The 23,349-nt window shown below is 35.0% G+C and overlaps 2 protein-coding genes across 2 annotated transcripts in view; one reads left to right on the forward strand and one right to left on the reverse strand.

Annotated features, from left to right (window-relative positions):
* The window catches only part of LOC128180346 (KICSTOR subunit 2-like), a 93,774-nt gene that overhangs the window by 12,273 nt on the left and 58,152 nt on the right, over positions 1-23,349 (forward strand). The gene's annotated exons all lie outside the window — the stretch shown is intronic.
* LOC128180336 (RCC1-like G exchanging factor-like protein) lies at positions 755-22,086 on the reverse strand. The gene is made up of 12 exons (XM_052848370.1): positions 21,852-22,086; positions 20,841-21,191; positions 20,221-20,321; positions 19,762-19,894; positions 18,147-18,272; positions 17,236-17,302; positions 16,220-16,271; positions 14,937-15,021; positions 10,099-10,362; positions 9,445-9,618; positions 6,212-6,303; positions 755-1,259 (listed from the first exon to the last, which is right to left on the reverse strand). Exons 2-12 carry the CDS (start codon positions 21,181-21,183, stop codon positions 1,182-1,184), a joined length of 1,515 nt encoding a protein of 504 aa, XP_052704330.1. The 5' UTR covers positions 21,184-21,191; positions 21,852-22,086; the 3' UTR covers positions 755-1,181.

Consider the following 23,349-nt stretch of genomic DNA (forward strand, 5'->3'; position numbering starts at 1 on the left):
TTTACAATGAAAGTCACATTTTCTCATTAACTTTTTTTGTTGGAAGAAGTTGAATTATTCAACTTTTTATTTGAGTCACAATTTATAAGTTTTGGCCAAACATTATTTAATTTATATGCATTTCAAATGGTATCAAATATTCTGGGACACCCTGTATTATTGTAGACTTTAAAGGTTAAAAATGTAGAAGCAGAAATATTTGTTGAGGATTTAATTTCGCTATTTTCGTCCGCAATACTTTTCAATGAAATCAAATCCATGACAAATTTTTAACCCAAGTATTTATAAATACAAAGTTGATACGTAAAACATTTTAGAGATTACTATATGATGAAATTAAATTCCAACGAAATTGTACAAAATTTTCATCCAATGAATATATGTGCTTCTAGAGTATTGAAGACCGGTATGCATTGCGAGAACAACACTATAAATCTTCAATGTTTCTTTTTTATTTAAACATTGTTCATTTAATACATTTGAAAAAATTATGAAATTTGTTATCATTAGTAATTTAACAATAAAAACATGCAGAATACATTCATGTCACCTTCAAAATAAAACAAAAAATAACTTTAAATTCAGCTGCATTTTAAGAATGTAAAATATAGTTATATAGTTAGATAAAATACATTTTCAAAGAATAACTTGATTTTATTGCTGACAACTAACAATAATCATGAAACAAAATAAATAAAACAACACAGTATCTTTATATGGTAGATTTCTTATTTTATTCATTAATTTATTTTCACAAAACTCTTGTGTTTTAATCCACTGATTTTTACAATGATTCAAATTTTCGCTTTTTTTGTTGTTGCAATTTTCATATTGTATTTTGACATTACAAAAAATACCATAAGCAGAGGTCCTGTCCAGTTTGTATACATACAGAAACTTTATAAATTTGCAAAAATTAAATCGCACAAATGTAAATTTTGGTTCCAGTTTTACCCCTGGCAATCTCACAAAATATGCTTTTATATTTTATTTTATTTTATTATTTCTTATTGATAGTAAGGAATCTGTTGTAGTATTTTAGCACTCATACTTTGAAAGTTTTTAATATAAATATATAAAATCAATAAAACAATCAAACAAATTGATCATAAAAACACTCAGCTGTTGCAAATAAAAAGAGAAACTAGAACTTGGCTATACTTGAATTACAGCACATTTTGTCAGGAAAATGCTCTACACATGGCCACTGTATGATCCACCCCACAGGATATCCGCATCACTTCAGCCGGAACAGAGACCTACAAAACAGTAGTTAGACTGAACATCTGATTACATTTACTTAAAGTTTCTGCACAAAATATTGAAAACAAGATCAATTTCTGACATTGCAAAAATAAATTGTGAAATCCAGAGGCATTATCTTGCTAAAATACATTATCCCTACAACCAATAATTTTGAAAACTGCACACAAGCACCAATCTGGTGAACACAAACCTTATTCTTAATCAGAAAGCATCTGTAAAATAACATGTCTGTTAAGTTTATAGAAATGTTAAGGAGTACGCCTGTAAAAATTTAACATATTGTTCACTAACACCTTCATTAGTGTTTAATTAACTTGTCTGTTAAGACAATTTATTTGTATCGGCAACTTCCATTGGTCAGAAAATCATTTGTCCCCTCACAATGCAGCTTTCCCTAAATAATCTTGGGGGTGGGGGATTCAATAATTAAAGAATAAATATGTATAAAATTTGTCTTTTAACTTCTTATTTAAATGACTGTCTTTCTCTGCAAATATACATTTACATTTGCAAATTATTAATTATTAAACTGCAACATATATGAAACCCACAGACATTTAAAACAATTCTATAAATCCTTTTTTAAACTAAATATTAATTTCAAGCATTCTAAGCAATTATCCCTTTAAAACTGTCAAAAAATCACTATTCATTCTTGTCTTAATTTGCTTATATGACGTAATTTTGCACTGACATAAAAAATGACATCACAATTTGACATGAATACTGTACTGTATAACAGTATTGGAAATGTCAGAAAGAAAAAGAAAGCCAAGATTTCTGGATCGGGAATTTCGAATTGATGTCTTTGTAAGTGAGGTGAATGACAATTTGGAGGTATGGTTCTCTAGATTTAGTGACCGTATCATTCTATAGCAAGAATGACTCTCCTGGTCGTCATATGCATCTAATGGATTGCGCCTATTCCTGAAAATTTTTATTTTACCATACTCTGTTTTTATCAGCTTGAATTGTTTGCATCAATGCCATATTTTTGTGCCATGCAAGAAAAGACCAATATGACGTACAATATTAACGTATTATGACGTCATAATAACGTTCGTTTTTACCTGCTTATGTGTGAAAACCAAATAGAAAGAGGATGCATTTTTAAGTATTAAATATTTCTTTAATATTCTCTTTGTATTGTCTTTGCATTGGTACAATTCTTATTGATAAAAATGAAATTTCTTGTAATGGACTTTTCAGTCTTTACATTCATATTTGCTTGTTCTACGTATACATTTAAAAAAATCATAATTAAAATGAGAAAATGTTGTTATAAGGGACACAGTTAAAAACATACATGGATGTGGAGCTCTTTTCTAGAAGAGTTGGAGATTTATATCTAAATTTAGTCTCTTCAGAGGACTAAAATTATTCGGGCATATTTTGTTTTTCAAAAAGTACGTGGCATAACTATAGGTTTAAATTTTTTCTCCAGGATGTGGCATGTACACGTCCTTTATAACCCAGCACTACTCTGGCATAGATATGTTTTAATTACCCTGTTAGTGTATCTAACATGAATTCAATTTTCAGGAGCAAGGCAAATAAATATGATTAAATATCTTGACATTTGATAAACTGTACAAGGACACCTACATTTCTATGATAACATAATTATATAATTTCATAGATATTTCTTTACTTTAAAAAATATATCGAACAGTGAGTACATTAACTGACTGTCTTGGTTTTTCCAATAGCGGAAGGTTAGACAGAAATATCAATGGGTGCGTTTAAATCTCAGATGTTTTGTGAATACCAAAATGTTTGACAGAAAATTTAGTGGAGGTAAGCCGACCCATTATTGTACAGATGCTTTGTGAAAAAGGTCCAAGGTCTCTGGTGTTACCAAAAACCCCTTTCACACCGGAGCTGCATCATCACAGCGATCCCGCTGCATCTTTAAATAATGTAAAACACCAAGGTAAATGCAGTTGAGTCTCCTACGGCGCCGTAACAACGCAACAACTTCTTCGTTCGTTGCAGTGGGATCGCCTAGAACATTTTAGAACGCCACTGCCTTCTGATAAACATGTCGTAAGTAGGGGAGTGAGGTCGCCATGGCAACGCCCTAAGGTCTCCAACAGCGCCACGAGAGCTCCGTTGGCGCGCTCAAGGAACGCAGCTAATCGCAGTGTAGATGCAGTGATAAGTCAATTGCGCTTGCACGGAGACCTCTCGGAGTCCTTTGGGATCTCACTAGCTGCAAAAATGCCCTCTCCCGATTTTTTTTTTTTTGGGAGAGGGCTACAACTCGATAGGATCTCCGTAATGGTGTAAGTGCGGGAGTGATTCACTCCCGCAACAATTTTGTCTCAAAACATATATAAATGACAATAACATCTGCATTTCTTACCTGATCTCAAACATTGTAGATGTCTATGGCATAAATAAATCCAAAAATATCAGTTATAGTCCACATAACGGTTATTTCTCGTGTATGTCAACAACGCAAGTTGAATTTGTCCGCCATGTTTACTGACCTTGACCAGTTTTATCTTGGGACAGCCAATGAAAATTTAGGAGCGGATCTTGGACAGAATATAGGAATTCCCCTATTTTAAACATAATTAATGCAGTAAATATGAATTTTCTATTATTTGCTATTTCCTGAAATGATGTTTTAGTGATAGAACGAGGTAAGATCGATTATTTACACTGATATAAACGTTACCAAGCCCATCAAAACTCTAAGCGTAAATCCCTTAAAATCACGCGAGAACTGTCACGGCTGCTGAAAAAGACAACAGGTACACATGCAGATGGGTTTTATCTGGTTTTGATTTATATACGGTTAGTTTGTTCAACCTGAATTAAAAAATCATTTTATCTAAAAGAAGTCAAATATAAAATCGATCTTTACAGACTGAAGTCAGCCGCATTAAAAAATTAATTTTGCACCATTACGTAGATCCTATAGAATTGTAGCCCTCTCCAGTAAACATCAGATATAAAAAATCGGAGAGGGCTACATTATTGCAGCTAGGATCTCACTGCGTCTCTATCTCCGACCACAGCATTTGAACAAGTTGTTTTTCATTTGGCTGCGTTCACACTGCGACCTCAAAACGTTGTTGCGGCGTTCATCACGCTTTCTTGAGGTTTCTTCTGCATTTATTAGCATTTGTACCGCACTCCCACGGCGTTTCTAGTGCATTGTCATCCGGACCACGAAAACCCACAAAAAGTAAAGAACGTCTTGTGCATGCAGTCAGCGTGCAAAGCACGCTGTGGACGCGCGGTAAAAACTTCTAGCACGTCATGAGCTCTCAGCGGTTACTCAGAGAGAGCACAGTCAATCGTCAAGAAGAACTCTGTGGAAACGCAGTTACACGCCGTGGGAGCTCAGTAAGAACGTCTCAGTCACCGTCAGGACACTGTGACATCTCCCCTTGTAAAATTTTCAAATAAAATTGTAATAATTTTTTCTGAATTTTCCTTGCGTTCCTACGGCGATGCCATGAATATTACAACGCCGTGAACATGCTGTAGGAACGCAGCTGGGTGTAACAGGGCCTTAAGTGTACATGTAACAATTTACGATAGACAACTACCAGTAAACAACTGGAGGAAAATATGCAATCTAGTTTCCAAGTACTTTGGATTATGAAAACAAGACACTCTGAAAAATAGATCTGTTTTGTTATTACTAATGTAAATCTTCTTAATTTTTTCAAGCACACCTTTAATAAACATTTCATATTAACCCTCACAAAACTGTTGCAAGCCAAGCAAGCAGAAACATCCGTTTTAATTGGCATGAGGTATATTAACTGGACAGTGTAACTCAATTTGGTCAAGGTGTTAATTACAGGTGTTAACAATGGGTCTGATTTTTGTTTCTTAACTGTGTCTTCATAATACAACAGATATGTATATAAGGCTAAGCCCTCAATATCACTGTATTTCCTGATGACATTGTGTATCCTGAAAACAGGGTTATTTCTGCCCCATGTTTTTTTTCCACCCTTCTTCACTTGCGTCTTCAAAGTAATCCCACGTCTTGAATTTGCCCAGACACAGTTTTGTAATTGATATTCTACCTAATCAAAAGTTAATCTGGATTTGCTCGATCTTAATTTTGCCCACTAAAAATGAGGGCGAAAGGGGTGAAAATAAAATGGAGGCAAACATTATCCTGTTAACAGCACACATGCTTTTATAATTTTATGTACATGTTCAAATTGTTTAAATACATGTACTTGTTTTGTACATTCCAAAATTGGGTTTCAACTTATTGATGTCAGATGCATCAATTGTTACAATAAAAATGGTCTAAACAATTGAGAATGGTGAGAATCTGAATATTTCATTTACTCTTGTTTTCATCATATTACAGTATGCCCATTGGCCACATGGCTCACCTAAGCAACACCTTTTTGACACAAGTATACTGTTGCATGTAGCCAGTAGCTTTACTGTTAAAAAATACAATACAGTAGTGTCTCAAAAGGTCATGGAATAAAATTCTACCACTTTTCTTATCAAGTCAATATTGACATGAACCAGTTGTCACCCATAACTGTGGATAAATTGTTAAATTAAATGGCTATATGTATTGGCTGAAATATCTTCTAAATTCTATGCGAATATCCTGGAATTATTCGAGACGATTAAACATTTAACAGTTTCTTCAATTCCAGTTTGGGTAGAGGAAAAAATGTCTTGGTCCAAGGGAACCAAAAACACATTATCCCTAAAACCCAGGTTACTAGGGGTTTGCATGTAGCTATACAAATATGGTAGATTTTATCCAAATATATTTGCTAATTGATGATTTTGGATTTGAAAACTTGGAATATCCTTTTTATAATTAATGGTATAAGCTAAGCCCTTTACCAGCCTGTTTACCTCTTAATGAAATGGCAAAATGGCAATTATCCCAAACACCGAGTTCTCTTTTTCTTAACAAAAACAACTGTATAGTAGCAATTACCCTGAATGGATAGGATTGGTCCAGCTGCTGTGCTACATAAATACCAAGGCAACCTTTCTGGTTTTTACCCCAAACATACATTTCAAAGTCATCTAAAAAATAAAAAAAACAGGAAGTGTAAACTTTATATGTTAATCGTGTCATATTCATTATTTTCAAAGTATGAAAACAATACAGATTATTTTCAAACAGAAAAATAATTACAGTACAATTTCCCCACTTATACTGAAACCCCCTTAGTTTAAATTTTGAAAAAAAAATTTAACTGATAATAATGTCACTATATATACCGGTATATGTTTTCTTTCCCCAGACTACAGTTTTTGCTAATTGAGGCTTAGAATGAAAACACATTCTTTAGATCATACCTTTGATAATCAGAATGTAAACTGAAGAATTTATGTAAAATAATATTCATTTAAACTATTATGTTAAAAGGTAGTGTCAACTTTTTAGACTGTAAAGAAATTTGTTGTCCTATTTACCTTTACGGTACTCAAAATCAGTTCGCTATATCCATAAACTCATTAGATCCGAATTTGTTTTAATTGTAAAAGTTTGCGAAGAATTGTTAAGAATTTTAGCCCAAAAACTTCACTATATCAAAAATTTTGCAATACTCATGTTCTCTAAATGAGTTTTACTTCACACTGTTAGCTATATAGATAACAATTTTTGGAGAGGAAAAAAATATAAAATTATACGTGATTCTATTGTTTATTTCAATAGGAAGTTTGTCACAACATGGAGATGCCCCATACCACCTTAAAAATTTGTTCCTGTTAAAACAATGTTTAGATTTTTACATCATTAGCTTCATATACTGTAAATTCCTTATATTATGCGAGTACTTAATTCCGCGTTTCCACTGTTTTGTATCAAGTCATAAGATAATAAAATCGCACACGCAGAACATTTATACATGTAGTTCCCAACTCTCAGAAAATAATGGCAAGATTTTAAAATCCACGAGGGGTGCTTCTCGCAATTTTATGCGGATATAAATTTTTCGCGTTTAATTAGGAATTTACAGTATTACAGTAGCTGTGGTGCGCACATTCTACTTACCAGTAGAACCATTTTAACAAGACCTTGGACTTACGTTAGGATGTAACTACCTTTTTCTAGCGTCAACACAAATTAAATATGACAATGGTTTCTAGTGAAATAAACACAGATTGCGTAGTCTTTGCTCATAACCCAGACAAATCTTGTTGATTTCAAAGAGCCACGGCTGAGTGGCCAGAAATGAAATAGACAGGCCTAGGTCACAATGCAGTTTGACACAACTACCCAAAGTCCAAGCTTCTGTTAAATTGGTTCTAAAAGGTATTGAAATCTTACTTCTTATGAAGGAATTGATAGATAAAATGGCAAAAAATCCTAATATTTACATTCTACTGTGTTTTTCCATTAAATTCCGTGATGTTTAAATGCCTCTAAATGCAACACCTATTCACTGCATATGAATTTACGAGTAATTTACATAAGTAGTTCTCAAACAGTGATTTCTATGTTATCGGTTAAAAATTGTATTTCATGATTGTTGTCAAAACACCATGTTTAGGTCAGATGCTTCAAACGAAATGGTACTTTTATATAAATATAAGTAAAATTGACTGGGTATGAGAGCAACACATTTTTTGTTGAACCTGGAGATGGAAATGTTGCTCGAGGCCCAAGGCTGAGGGCAACATACAACAAAATATTTTGCCTAAATCCCAGTAAGCAACTCTTCCCTACAGATGCAAGGATATTTTCAAGTAGCAACATCTAGATCGACACATCTGGCCCATTTTTTCTCAAGCTACTAGAGTTATATTCACAGATAATAAAACCAATAACAATGACAAAAAAATTTGATCGATATTTGAGCGGTAATTATCCTGCATATGGATCAATATGTGGCCAAAATTATGGGAGATAACTCTAATTAACTACTGTAGATTCCTAATTAAACGCGAGGAAATAATTTCCGCGTAAAGTTGCCTGAAGCAACCCTCGCGGATTTTAAAGACTCGCTTTTATTTTCAGACAGTTTTGAACTAACGGAAGTTATAACAAAAAATTGGTGATCGTGATTTTATATTCTCGTGATATGATACAAAACAGCGATATCGCAGAATTAAGTACTCGAATAAAATAAGGAATTTACAGTATAAGAGGAGAGTTCTTTTTATCGAAGCAGGTTTAAAGAGTAGACAAGATCTGGATTGAACAATATTTTTTAAACATTCAATGATAAGAAAATGTCAAGGGACTGAATTATTTTGCCGCATTCGGCAACACACCATACTTGCCAACTGACCCGATTTCGTCGGGTCACACCTGATTTTTCAACCGTCCACCCGATTATTTTTTTATGACCCGGCGGGTCAAGCTTTTCACCCGATTTTTGTCGAACAACCCGAAAAACTCCCGATTTCCGGATTTGGCTCATAAATTATGTAGCGCATTGGACATCCAGTTATGAACTCAAGCTGAGCTTGTGTAAACAATGCCGATGGCTATTACAGCTAAGTAATTGTTAGGCTTATTATCGTGAGTTGTTTTGACAAACCGAGGGTTTAAATCATTAAGTGCGATGGCTTCCAAAAGCAAGAGATCTTTATCGGGGCCAGCGGAATCAAAACCAAAAACGACTTTTTTTCCATACACAAAGTAATCCGAAACTTTTTGAAAAATAACATTTAGAGGAAGTGTGATCTTAGAAACTCATGTACTTTTAGAGACAATAATAAATGATAACAAAAAAATAGCACTCAGAAGCAAAAATTTGACAAACCTGCCTTAGTAAAGACTCTTTCTTGTGCCGCCAAACAGTAATACTGATTCAGAAAGAGCTTTGAGCATTGTTAAAAAATCACACTTTTCGCTCGGAACTTAATAATAAAAATTAAATAACCCTACTGTCTTGTAAATTTACCCGGTCTGTTGATTGCTTTGAGTACATACCAACATTGGAAGTATTAAACAATTCAAAATCAGCAACTGTTATCTTTGCAATAAAATATTACACATATATTTTAACACATTTTTGTTGTATACACCTTTGAAATGCATAGTAAATATGTCGTGAATGTCGTTATGCGCTATGACCAGATTTTTTACTTTCCAAATCTGGTCATGACCAGATTTTTACATGTTGGAGGTTGGCAAGTATGCAACACGCCAGAATGCACAATATACCGATTCAACAAGTTTAACTGTATAAATGATGTAAATGTACAAACTTGTTCTTGCAGCAAAGTGATTAATTCCACAAGTTATGTCTTTAACCAGCTTATCTGGTGCCATTTCATTTCGTCCAAACAGAGTGGGAGGGATGGTCTGAGGGGTTGAAGAGGTCGTCACGTTAGGACCTACCCCTAAAGCTCCGAATCCCCACACTAGGACATCATTCTTATCTACAATGATACAACTTATCATCAGCCGAGGCATAATTTAACTCCATGGTAGTGCATTATAATATCTGTAAAGAACTATACATGATATGAGTTAAATTTGGCTCCCATAATTCACCATTTTTTAAGTGTTTCTGGTACAATAAAATGTTATGTTATATTTTAGAAAAGTTGATGTAAAATACTTTTCACCTATTTATTTGATTTATTTGCACTCACTGGCAGTATATGACATCAGAAATCAGTCAAAAATTGACATTTTTATGATATTTTTATGAATGGGAGCACATGCTTGAACAAGGAAAAAATTTTTGTCACTTATTAGCCTTGGCTAGATACATCTCTGATAAAAATATTTTGTTTGTTCACCTAAAACTTTAAATAATTTCAAAAAGGGGTAGTAAGTAAAAAATAGTGATTGACGATGGAATAGGATGAATGGTTTTACTGCTTTCACCTCAGGTAAGCTTAAATGGGGGATACCTGTTAAGACGGCACACTTTGAACCTGCAGCTGCTGCCTTGCTGATAGAATGTGGCAGTGGGAGATTCCTGGGTACTGACACTTGTGTTTGGTCTGTGATCGCGGACAGCTGCCCGTACTCTGAGTTTCCCCATCCAAACAGATCCCCTCGCTCAGACACCGCCAGCACGCAGTCCCCCTTACTGGAGATCTGGACGATTTTCTCTCCCTCGATGTCCCCCCGCACTAATGATGGCTTCCACTCACAATGATAATGTTGTAGACCTGTAGAAAAGGTACGTATACCCAGTAAGACAAAATATGTACTGTATATGTTGACAGGTGACAGTTAAAAAGGACAGAATCAAACAAGCACATTAATTTTATAGATTTTTTGGGGGGATGTCAGAAAATAGGACCAACTGTTTCTTGTTTTAATCAAACCAGTAGTTCCATGTAAATATTGTTTCCAATTTTTTGCTCTCACAAAACCGGCTGGATAAAAATAATCTAGTATGCAAGTAAACTGCTGACGAATAACGAATTTATTGAAAAAAAGGTAATAATATTGTATTGTATTTTGTATTCAAATTCATTTACGACATCGCTAATTTTTTTTTATCAATTAATAATCACAAATTATTTAATCATATGATCTACTCGCTCAACGGTCGCACGGTAAAACAGACTATAGAACTGATATTTACACATTGTAACATTAATGACATATCTTATTAATAAATAACGATTAGAGGACCATGGGCCATATAGCTCATCTTAGTAACATTTCTCATAGATGTTTAGTATCCCTGTGTTAATTTAATGAAGGAGTGATTTTACTTTTTATTTTTACCTCTTTCACCCTCGTCAGAATTTAAGACTGGGTGAATTCTAATGTTCTAAGTTATCTCTTTAGTACATAAGCGTGTTGGGTGAATTTCAATGTGTATAATATCAGACATGCGATTCTAGTTAAAATGCCTTGCTTCATGTTCAGTTATAAGTTGTTTACCTGTCAGAAATCTGCCATAGACGTGATTTACCAAAATATTAATGTTAGCATGTTTAGAATTATCGTTCATATTTTGACACTACCACCGTACTTTGTTCACATTTTTACGAGATAAATTTATTTGCTTTGACACGTGATCGAGTAAATAAATGATATAAACTGTTTTAAACATGTTTATATTTACCATATTAATCACCCTGTTCAGTAACATGCCATTTTAATGCTCTTTCCCCAAGATAAATCGTCATTTTACCTCACAAACTTCTCTGTACGGAACATGCTGTTTGACGGACCGCTTCACTTATCTACATGCAAACGTATTCTGACACATATTTTTGTGTTATCAACATTGCTGTATGCTTTATTATATCATGAATTATTGTATTTAGATGCTGACCACTATTTTTCCGTATTTTTACCTAAGTATGATCAGTGATTGCTTTTTTGTCACCTCGATTGATGAACTACTGTAGACATGGATAACATTACAGTGTTTTTAATTTCACTATGTTCACTACGTTAAGACAAATTTCCGTGAACATTTAGCCATCGTGAATATTCAGCTAAGCATTCACCATCTCCGTGTAGGCCGCCATTACAGATGAATGTGTGCTTGAGCCCAGCCTAGGTAACTACTTGTTTATCGTAATCATAGTAAATTTAATGTTTGTTAAAAATAGCAAGCATGACTATTACATTAATTTAAAATGATTAATATCATAATTAAACAACTATCTATAACGGAAGATTCATTCACCTTTATCTCTGTGGCCATATGACACTCATCAGAGAACCCAAGATAAGGTAGATAAGCAAAATGAACCTGGTCATAGACGATGCTAATTTTTATAAGGACTTTGTCGTCCAGACAGAATCTGTATAGTATGGCAACGATGTAGACCAGTCCTTCCAGTGTTTATAGTTCCTGTTTTTAGGGTTTTTTTATTTATAAGTTCAAATAGGTTATTCATTCTTATATCGATTTGTCTGGATAGGGCTGACTAGCTTATTTACAGAGTTTACTTGAAATTATGAGGACTTAAAAAGCATACCTAGTACAAATGGCAGGGGGGGGGTGTGATTTAACCAGATAGAATTAGACTGCGTTTGTCGAGTTTAGCTGTCCGGACTGGGGCAAGTTTATGCATTTAATATTAATCAATTCAGTACAAATCTTATACGCTGTTTACTGTTGATATTGAGCTTGAAAATGACAAATCCTGCAGATACGAGAACTAGTAGCATTTTATTTTTTTGGATGAGTTTTTAAAACAGTGATAGCCTCGGGTCTCAGGTTGTATTGTTTGAAATGGTCAGCATCTATGGTCTGTGTTGTGATGTTGATATATTTTGCCATTCTGAATAAATTGTTGTGTGTTAGAAAAACAGTGTTTTTCTTTTGTGGCAAGGTCCACTCACCTTGTTACAGTAACATCTCGATTTTGAGATAAACCATGTGTTTTTAACACTTGGGATTGTGAATCTACTTTGACATGTCGAGCCAAGTATTTGAGATTTCTCGGTTTAATAGAAAAGACCTTTTCTAACAATTTTATGAAAACAGTCTTTGAAATATCCAAATATTAAAGATATCAATTTTTAGTAGAGCAAGGTTTACCTGTATGTAGAACTTTACACCCTTCCAGGGGTCCCACTAAGGTTATGTGTTAAACAATTTTGAATCTATGCTATACCAGGATGCTTATCATTTTTTGTAGCACTGTAGACCTTTTAAGGTGATTTGTATGGTTGGGAATATATTAGAATTAAGATAAAGCTTGCTTATAAATGAAAACACAATTTTGATACTGGTAGATTATACGGGTAATTTGCTTCTCTCTATACACAGGAATTTGACTTAGCAAACAGGATAGGATTGTGCAAATTATTGAAATTGTTTTGAACACCATTAAAATTTAAGGTGTGTAGACGTACAATTTTGTTTTCCCTATTTTCCCTGTAATTTAATACCATGCACAACTTATCTAAATTATTAAACATGTTAATGAAGTATGGAACAACAAAATTTATAAAAAAAAAAAAAAAAAAAATTGAGGGTAAATATCTTTCAGTTATACAGAGCATATTATAGATGTATTTATTTTTGCAGTGCAGAAAAAAATTGCTTATGGCAATGATAAAAAAAACTAGAGGTACTGTGAGGCAGCTCACAATTAATACCCCCCGCTAAGATAAAAATCATAATGCGTGTATTTTTCCAATTATAGAAAATATTGGATGAATCTATTTCACCGTCTATTTTCTTTAAATAACAACTGCTCTATTTTTTTTAAAACTGTTGGTCATAAGCAATATTTGTGTGAAGTAAGAACATTCAATGCTTCTCCATAAGAAAGATAATGACCAGACACGAATTTTGCACTTTTTCTGCCAGTGACCTTAACCTTGCCCAAATGACCTTGGGTCAAGGTCATGACACACCCTTTGGTCCTAAGCAATATTTGTGTTAAGTTAGAACATTCAATGCTTCTCCATAAGAAAGATAATGACCGAACACGAATTTTGCACTTTTTTCCAAATGACCTTGACCTTGCCTGAATGACCTTGGGTCAAGGTCATGACACACCCTTAGGTCATAAGCAATCTTTGTGTGAAGTAGGAACTTCCAATGTTTCTCCATACGAAAGATATGGGCCGGACACAAATTTTGCACTTTTTCTGCCAGTGACCTTGACCTTGCCTGAATGACCTTTGGTCAAGGTCATGACACACCCTTAGGTCATAAGCAATCTTTGTGTGAAGTAAGAACTTCCAATGTTTCTCCATACGAAAGATATGGACCGGACACGAATTTTTGTATTTTTTCTGCCAGTGACCTTGACTTTGCCCTAATGACCTTGGGTCAAGGTCATGACACACCCTTAGGTCATAAGCAATCTTTGTGTGAAGTAAGAACTTCCAATGTTTCTCCATACGAAAGATATGGACCTGACACGAATTTTTGTATTTTTTCTGCCAGACCTTGACCTTGCCCGAATGACCTTGGGTCAAAGTCATGACACACCCTTAGGTCATAAGCAATCTTTGTGTGAAGTAAGAACTTCCAATGTTTCTCCATACGAAAGATATGGACCTGAAACGAATTTTTGTATTTTTTCTGCCAGTGACCTTGACCTTGCCCTAATGACCTTGGGTCAAGGTCATGCTACACCCTTAGGTGATAAGCAAACTTTGTGTGAAGTAAGAACTTCCAATGTTTCTCCATACGAAAGATATGGACCGGACAAGAATTTTTTGTATTTTTTTCTGCCAGACCTTGACCTTGCCCAAATGACCTTGGGTCAAGGTCATGACACACTCTTAGGTCATAAGCAATCTTTGTGTGAAGTAAGAACTTCCAATGTTTCTCAATAAGAAAGATATGGACCGGACACGAATTTTTGTATTTTTTCTACCAGTGACCTTGACCTTGCCCGAATGACCTTGGGTCAAGGTCATGACACACCCTTAGATCATAAGCAATCTTTGTGTGAAGTAAGAACTTCCAATGTTTCTCCATAAGAAAAATATGGGCCGGACATGATTGCACAGACAGACGAAAGGTCATGACACACCCTTAGATCATAAGCAATCTTTGTGTGAAGTAAGAACTTCCAATGTTTCTCCATAAGAAAAATATGGGCCGGACATGATTGCACAGACAGAGGAACGGACAGACGGACGGACGGACTGACGGACAGACGGACGGACGGACGGACGGACAAGGTGATTCCAATATACCCCCCCAAACTTCGTTTGCGGGGGGTATAAAAATGTTCCATGGCGTCTTAGGATTTCTAAGTAAACTGAAAATGATACAACAAAGTTGAATCAGCTGCGTCATTACCTGTCTGACCGTCAGCTCCTAGTCCACAGCTGTACACCTGTCCCCCACTGGTCAGGTAAAAGGTGTGATCTTGTCCACAAACAACCTAAAACAAACAGAAACTGTTGTACGTCTCTTTCACCTAGAACAGGTATAAATTTTATCTTACCTCCTTCTAATATGTTAGGAAATCATAATAGCAGTCACATGGAGACCGTGTATATCTCATACACAGTCAGTACCAAATATATCTCCCCTTGAGCATCATACCGTCATTCTAGAGCATTGTGACGCCAGGTTTCGTACCCTGATTGAAATTTGTAACTTAGTTACAAAACACTTAATTTTCATTGTTACATTATCTTTATGTCATTAACACAAAAGCAGTTGGTAAGATATAATTGTTACAAAGTCATGTAGTGACTATGTTACTTCATGACTTAATAAATGACTTTAAATTTTTACAAGCCAATCAGACTTCTCAATTTTTGAATTTACTGAGATGACCACAAAATTCACTGGCCACAATCTTCAGATCACTGAGTTTTCTTGATGACTGAACAAACCTTGTTCTAATTTAAAATATCAATTTGACCTATCTTGATACAATCTAAACTAAATCTTGCATCAAATTAGCTGATAGCATTTTTTTCTAGTTTTCATTTGTGTTATTTTTTGATAGATTTTGTTACATCTTTAGTAACTCTAACTCATATAAAATTTTCATAAAAAATTCACTATAATAGAAGTGAATTGGGTTCCCTGCCCTTAAAATAGCACTATACACAGTCAATTTATTTGATTGTCTACATGGGACAATTGTAATCAATACAAGTACAGTACAACACAACACTAGTGTTAACAGTCTACAATAGTCCCAGTACATGTACAGTACAACAGGACACTATTGTTGAAGGTTTAAACTAGTTGTGATACACCACCAGAGCAACATACTAGTGCTCTTATTCTGAACCATGTATCAATAAAACATCTAGTAAAAATGTCTCTTTTGGATGTGATACTTTGTCCTTTTGGCAAAGAATCTTCCCAACTCTTTCAAAATGCATGGCATTCATAACTCTAATATGTATTACAATGAAAACCAAAATGTTTATCTCATTATGTATCCCCATCAGGAATATATGCAAGTACACCAACCACACAGTCCTCACCACATGGATTCAACATGGAGGCAAGGTAAAGGAGAGCCAAATAAACTGCAATGTCAGTTTGTCAAAAGGGTTACACTGTTCTCTGTCATTAATTGATCTTTCATTTATGAAAATAGTAATCTTATACTTTACCTTAATGACATCATTGGGCAAATCCAGTACTTTATTAATGATTTGACTTCCTCTGAAAATGTCATAGAGCAGGCATTCAACAAATAGACTAAATATACATGGGTAGAAATAATACGGGAACTCTTGGACTATACAGGACAAAAGGCCCAGGGGCCACATCGCTCACTTGAGTAACACTGATCATAACTTGTTACGTAATGGCGAGAACTGTTTTGATGCAGGGAACAATGGATAAATATTTATAAACATGAGAATTTAATATAGAATGAAAAATTTTGACAGAATAAAATGTAACTCTGTAAGTGTAAACACACAACGGCATTACAAACTGTACCGTCAGTTCTTACTTCCGCTGTATCCAGAATCAAGGCCTGAATAAAATGGGGTGAAGTGTTATCTAATTATCTAATTTTGGCCAAAAAATTGTGTATATTTATTTATAGCCAATATCCGGATTGCACAACATTTTTTGAACATAAAATGATAGGAAAATGTGAAGGGACTGAAAAATTTCGTCGGATTGGGCAACATGCCGGAATGCACAATATCCGGATTCCACAAGTTTTACTGTACATTAAAATCAATTGTTATACCCCTGTAAAACAGTTACTATAAAACTCTATAGGAAAAAAAATCCAGCATTTTGACTGTTTGACTGGAACTGTTAAAATTGACTATTAAAAAAGACTGTTGACAGATGACGTCAGATTCCACGAAAACGAGTTACTGATTAGATGGGGTATAACAAAACAGTTGTTAACTGTGTCTCCGGCAACAGTTGACCAGTCGGACCGGCTCGTAAACTGTTGCCCGGGCCTTCAGCCTTGGGCAACAGTTTGCAAGTTGGTCTGACAGATCAACTGTTGCCCTCGACCCCAGTCAACAACTGTATACTACTACCATAACTAAGGGATGAATGGCCATAACATGAAAGTTCGGAACACTTGTGAACTTCATTAATATTCATAAGTTGGCTCCCAAGGATGCACCCTTACCTATATATATAACACACTTACCTGTGAATCTCCCCCTCCACTATTCCCCTTCCACACTGGCCATAAGCATTGTGACCCAAGCTGAAAACTGAACAAATCTCTATGTACATATACAAAATGATATTCTCTTTAAAAAGTATACAATTCTGTTACAGGAAATACATACAATCTGTCATGTACATGATCAAAATACAAAATCTATAATATTTGCAGACATTTTGGATGCAAATATCTAAATAACAAATACTTCTATGGGGAAAAATTATAAATCTAATGAAGCACATTGCTCAGTGGTCATGGGCGTTAGGCCAGTAACCGAAAGGTCGCTGGTTCAAACCCCACTGTGGTCACTTGATGTTGGGTGTTGTGTACTGAGACAAGACTCTTTATCTACATTGTCTCAGTCCACCCAACTGAAATTGGGTGCCGGCTTACGCTGGGGGTTATCCTGCGCTGGACTGGTGTCCCATCCAGGAGGAGTCAATGACTCTCATCCACTTAGCACCACGGAAACCGGGGATAAGCACCAGCCTTATGCACCTTCATGGCACAGAAAAGGATTTAACTTTGCTTTTAATTATAAATCTATCTGGGCATCAACCTTAATTTTAAGACATTTTAATTGGTACTGATAATCGTTCAATAAAAGTTCTGGTACATGTTTTTTCTTCTGAATGTTTGTGTTAATTTTCCCAACTATCATCACACATATACATATATAAGGAAATTTACAATTAAGTTTCTTAAACAGGAGCTGAAATAATGGCCCCAATTTAAGATGATAGAAAGCCCTGCACTTTAACCTTGTTGACTCATCCCCCTCGCTGTTACAACTCCCAAGTATTGCTAAAACTCACCTAGCAATTACAATTAGCAGTATTGCTAAGACTCACATCTCTTTGTTACCATTCCCAAGTATCACTGAAACTCACCCCTCTCAGTGGTAAGAACCACTGTGTGAGCTCGCCCACAGGACACGTCTATAACTTCCGAGGAGTCAGGGTCCTCCAGCGGGAGAGGAATCAGCACAGGCTCCGTGATGTAATCCAGTACCATATCTGTAATACAATTCACCATTCTATTATGATTCTGTGATGTAAGCACCAAAGGACTAAGTGCGGTATGGTCAAATATCTGCCCCCGATTTCAACCAATTTTTAAATAGTATCGTATAAAAATCAAATCATTGTGAAGAGAATGCTTATAACTTTTATCTTGATTTTAGTCATCATTGCTCACTCGCTGTTTATCTATGACGTCACCTAAATGACCTAATTCCCGCAAATTTGCAAACAAATGAAGATATTCTCATTTTTGCTCTATATTTTGCATTCGGAAGTATAGAGCGCAGGTCTGCTCAAGTGCGATTTTGACATATGTTTTTCTTCAAATAGTTATACATATTATACTAAAAACTGGTACTTGAGCAAGCCTGCGCTCATTGTTTCCCAGTCGAAAAACCATCGGAAAACACCCATATTTTGCTACAAAACATCAATTTATCAAAATAATGCAATCTTCATGACGTCATTACTACATTATGACACACTGTGGTGATAACCTTTTATACCTTCATTTCCAATATGATTTTAACTATCTTTTACCTTATTTTTAAAGCTCTTTCTAAAACTTTGATTTTGGGGGCAAAAAATGCATATAACTGCACATACTCCTTTGTAATATGATCGAACATTCTGTGGTGTATCTGTGATGTAATTCAGCATCATATCTGTAACATGATTGAACATTGTACAAATGTATTGTATATCTGTGATGTAATCCAGCACCATATCTGGAATACGATTGAACATTCTATTGTGTATCTGTGATGTAATTCAGCACAAAATTAGTAATATGATTCATAATTTTATTGTGTATCGACATTACCAAAATTATGTCATCTCTCTCCTTTTTACATATACCTTGCATGATACTGAGGCCCCTTTCAAAAATTATTTGCCTTTTCCAAACTTAGTATTTAAACTTTGCATTGGTAGGTAGGGAAATAATTTTCTATAATTGCTTAAGATCTTTAAAAAACTTTTTCATTTACGATAAAAAGAAAAAATTCTCAAAAAATCTATTCACACTGATTTAAAGTCAGGAAATATTTTGTTACATTCATTTAAATTTATACTTTGTTATTGATTGGGCCAATGTTAATTCTCAGCAGACAACACATAGAAACAGACAAACACAAGGACAGCATTATGTTACATGTACTTGAGTGATCCAGTTGCGTGGCCAAAAAAGATGCTCAAATGTTGATTAAAACAACTGGATTGGGTCTTCAAAACTCATTTCATAACAAATACAAGTATTTAATATGCTTTGATTCATCAACTTGTTAATGTATTACATCAATAATAAACATTAAACAGTTATCGGACCCTAAAACTGATGAGGCAGCTGGCTGATAGTAAATACCAATAGTTTTGAAGCCCTCCCACCCCCCCTAAAACTTGTTACATAGAGGACAACTTAATCCTCACAATTAGACACCACCACAGAGATCTGACTGGTGGGTGACAGCAATCACAGGTTTACCTGGTTTTTCTGAACTTTTGTGGAACCCAAGCTGGGAGTCAGTGTTGATTCCACAGCCGTAAAGTTTACTCTTCCTATCCCTTCCCTTTAGAATCAGAGCTGTAAAACCGTATCCACAGTCAACAGATTTGGCCTACAAAACAGCCAATGAAAGAACATGATACAGGTGCAACTGTATCATCATGCAGAGCAATAGCCAATTTCGAGTATCAGATGCCACCCAAAAAGATACACAAGGAAAAACAGTGTTCAAACTAGCCTTGACTCAAAAACCTTTACATATAACATACTCTAATAATAAGAAGACAAGTATGGTTCAGGTCAAAATACAGAATTTTTTCCATTCCATTTTCTCAATGTATGTTATTTCAAAAATAGTGTTCCAACTTTTAAGTCATCAAATTTGAATGTACATTCAAAAGGGTTTTACATATGACTTTGTTTTGATTAAATCCTTACCACCAAATTGTGTTCCAATAAAAATCTCAGTCTTGCGGGTCTGCTCATCTGGGCCAGGTACTTTTGTTTCTTCTCTTGGTGCCTGACATAGGAACTAATACCTACAGTAACAATTCTAATGATAGGTCAACTGTACACCAAGTCACACAGTAACAATCCTAATGATAGGTCAACTGTACACCAAGTCACACAGTACAATCCTAATGATAGGTCAACTGTACACCAAGTCACACAAACTGCTATTAATAAATTGTAAAATGCAAACCATTATTTCTTTGATTTCAAAAAATGTAATATGCTCCATAAACTTTCAACAATAATAAATGCTGTAAATGTACCATATTTAGCTTAGTATGATAATTAACGAAAATCAGTTTCTTGACAGATTAGTTTAAATTTGATTTAGAATATTCACGAAAGTGCCTACTCACCTAAATAATTTTATATCCAGGACATTTAGCAATGCACTTGATTAAGCAGTAGTTGCTTTTCACCAAAAACACTAAGCCAAATGTAATGTATTTTCAGTAAGGGTCAGTGGTTTGTGAGATTCAATATAACATGAATCTATTTGTTCTAACATTCCTACAAAGTGGTCTCGGTATCTTCCATCTCCTTACCTAGTGCCCCCGTAGCTGCACAGCCCCACACGTACACCCTCTCAGCCTTGGGCATGTTATCCAACTCATTCAGTTCTTTCCTCATCTTGCTTTTGTCCGACCTTGAGGCCTTTTGTGAGTAGCCTCTCTTTGATATCTGCGATAGGCTGGGTTTCACCAACTGTTTTATCCATTTTGAGAAATCTTGGTCTGGTAGATGAGTGGTGTTCTGTTTCTCTGAACATGTGACCCATTGAGAGAATCTTTTGCTTGATGTAATATTACCTGCTGTGCAATATCTAAGGAACTTGGTTCCACATATGCCACACATAAGAAATTCCTTTGCAATTGTATTCCTGATCATGTTAAAATCTAAAATTATACAAAATCAAGATATATGTTTTCTATATATAGGTTGTTAGGATAGACATTGCAAAACATGCTCCAATTGCAATGAGTTAAATGTACCGTGGAATTATTTTTATTCATGGGGGTCAATGTTCATGGGTGGCCAAAATTTTCCTGGTTCAGTAATTAACTAGTTGCAATAATGTAGCCCTATCTGACATTTTCTGGAGAAACCAAACAAAAAACGAGAGAGGGTTACATTATTGCAGCTAGATATAATTAAACCTCTTGATTTTGCATCATTAAGTTGCATCAACAAGCGATCTCATAGCATCATGGGAAACCCACCGTTGATTAAGCATCTTTCCTCTCTAGTGGAATGATGCGTAATCAACCGTGGGTTTCCGACAATGATCTCATAGTAAATCATATAGGGTATATATATACAAATCTATCTGCATTAAATTTAGCACCAATACGATAAGTCCGAAATATCTGACATTTTCCTGGGGGTTTTTTTCGATTTATTTCATATTTTACATACAAGCTATAGGTTTCCTGGCATAAAAAATATCAAAATCATTTTAAAAAACGTCAGATATTTCGGATTACGTAAGGATATGATGTAGCATATCATTCTTATCGCTACTTCTCATGGTCAGGTTTTATTACATGTGTGCTTACCTTCTGATTAAGCAGCCTCTCTAAAAGCTACGTTTCTGATTTTGTGATTTCATAAGCCACTTTCAGTTTGTCAGCATATAATTTTTTTCCGCACAAAATAGACTGTATGTTGCTTTTCATATTATTTACTGATACAATACATTTTTTTCCTCATTCTCTAATTCTCCAAATGAATGTCTTTATCCCCACATGAGTTAAATGGGGGCTGCCATTTTGAAAAATAGTTAACTCGTTCTTATTATGGGTATTTGGCGCCAAGTCTCAAAACGAGTTTTAGATATTGATAATCGGAAGTTCAATATATAATATATGAAATTTTATTGGAAAAAACTGTACAAATCAAGACGTGAAAAAATGAGATATCTAGTTTTATGCATGTACTGGCATGTATATCTGCCGTATCTCTATGGAGGGTAATTGTGTTCAAAAATCCAGACATGTAAACTTGTAAATCCGAATATTCAATCGTGTTGATGTGTGAGCCTGAGCATGAATATGTGTAATTCTAATCGTGTAACCTATAAAACTCGGGCATAAACACGTGTAAGATTTGACTCAGTTCCTTCGCATGATGCACATTTTGCAACTTTATTGTTTACATTAGTTAATTAAACCTTCAACTTTGCACACTTTCAATCCGTAGTTTCTGCGTTTGTAACTTCAGGCTCGGCAATAGCACGTCTGACATGATACAAATTGACAAATGTAAAGTCTACAAGTTTGTCGAATTTTGACATGACCTTATATGGAAGCAGTGACGTCAATGATAGAAAAAAGCTAGCTGCAGGTAAAGGCATGCCGGAATAGGGACGGAATAAATTAAAAAGAAATATTAGGTAAGCCTTTAATCATATTACCTCTGGATAACAACATTTCATAGAGTATTATTTTTCGGAAAATTAAATTATGAGATTGGTGTACATTTTATCAAGAGAATGTATAAAAGATGCGAGTAAAGAATTCGATCGGCTTCAGATATCCTCTTAGAACTGAAAAAAATTACATTTAATGACTTTGTTTGAATACACGAGTATAAAGATATATACGCAATTTTATTCATAGGCGTCTGAACCGGGAGGGGGGGGGGCTAGGGGAGACTTACCCCCCCCCCCCCCCACACACACACACACACACTTTTTTGCCAAGTTAGACCTTACCATTAGGAACATAGCAACAGGGAGGATTCAACCCCCCTACTTTTTCCTCGCAACAAACAAAATTGTTCCTTAAAAGACCTTAAAGAGAATGAAATAGTAATAGTGATATTGAAAATTAGAGCCATAGTAGGTATACTAGCACCCCCCCCCCCCCCCACCACCACCACCATCACGGATTAGGAATTTCATGATTTGAGGGGGGGGGGGGGAAATGGGCAGGTAAGATTGGAGTTATTGGTATACCCTCCCCCACGGATTAGAATTTTCATGATTATGGGAATTCTTGTCAATATTTTCCATGATTAGTTTAGCCCCCCCCCCCCTTTCAATTTGCTTCCGAC

This window comes from Crassostrea angulata, chromosome 1 (assembly GCF_025612915.1).
Source record: "Crassostrea angulata isolate pt1a10 chromosome 1, ASM2561291v2, whole genome shotgun sequence".
Taxonomy (NCBI): domain Eukaryota; kingdom Metazoa; phylum Mollusca; class Bivalvia; order Ostreida; family Ostreidae; genus Magallana; species Magallana angulata.

Bases quoted from the DNA above. Each gene is read 5' to 3' on its own strand.
- LOC128180336 (XM_052848370.1), bottom strand. From the start codon at position 21,183: ATGATCAGGAATACAATTGCAAAGGAATTTCTTATGTGTGGCATATGT. The intron at 19,895-20,220 runs GTAAGGATTTAA...GCTGTTTTGTAG, and splicing joins TATTGGAACACAATTTGGTG to GCCAAATCTGTTGACTGTGG. The intron at 15,022-16,219 runs GTAAAGTATAAG...TGTTTGTTTTAG, and splicing joins TGCCCAATGATGTCATTAAG to GTTGTTTGTGGACAAGATCA.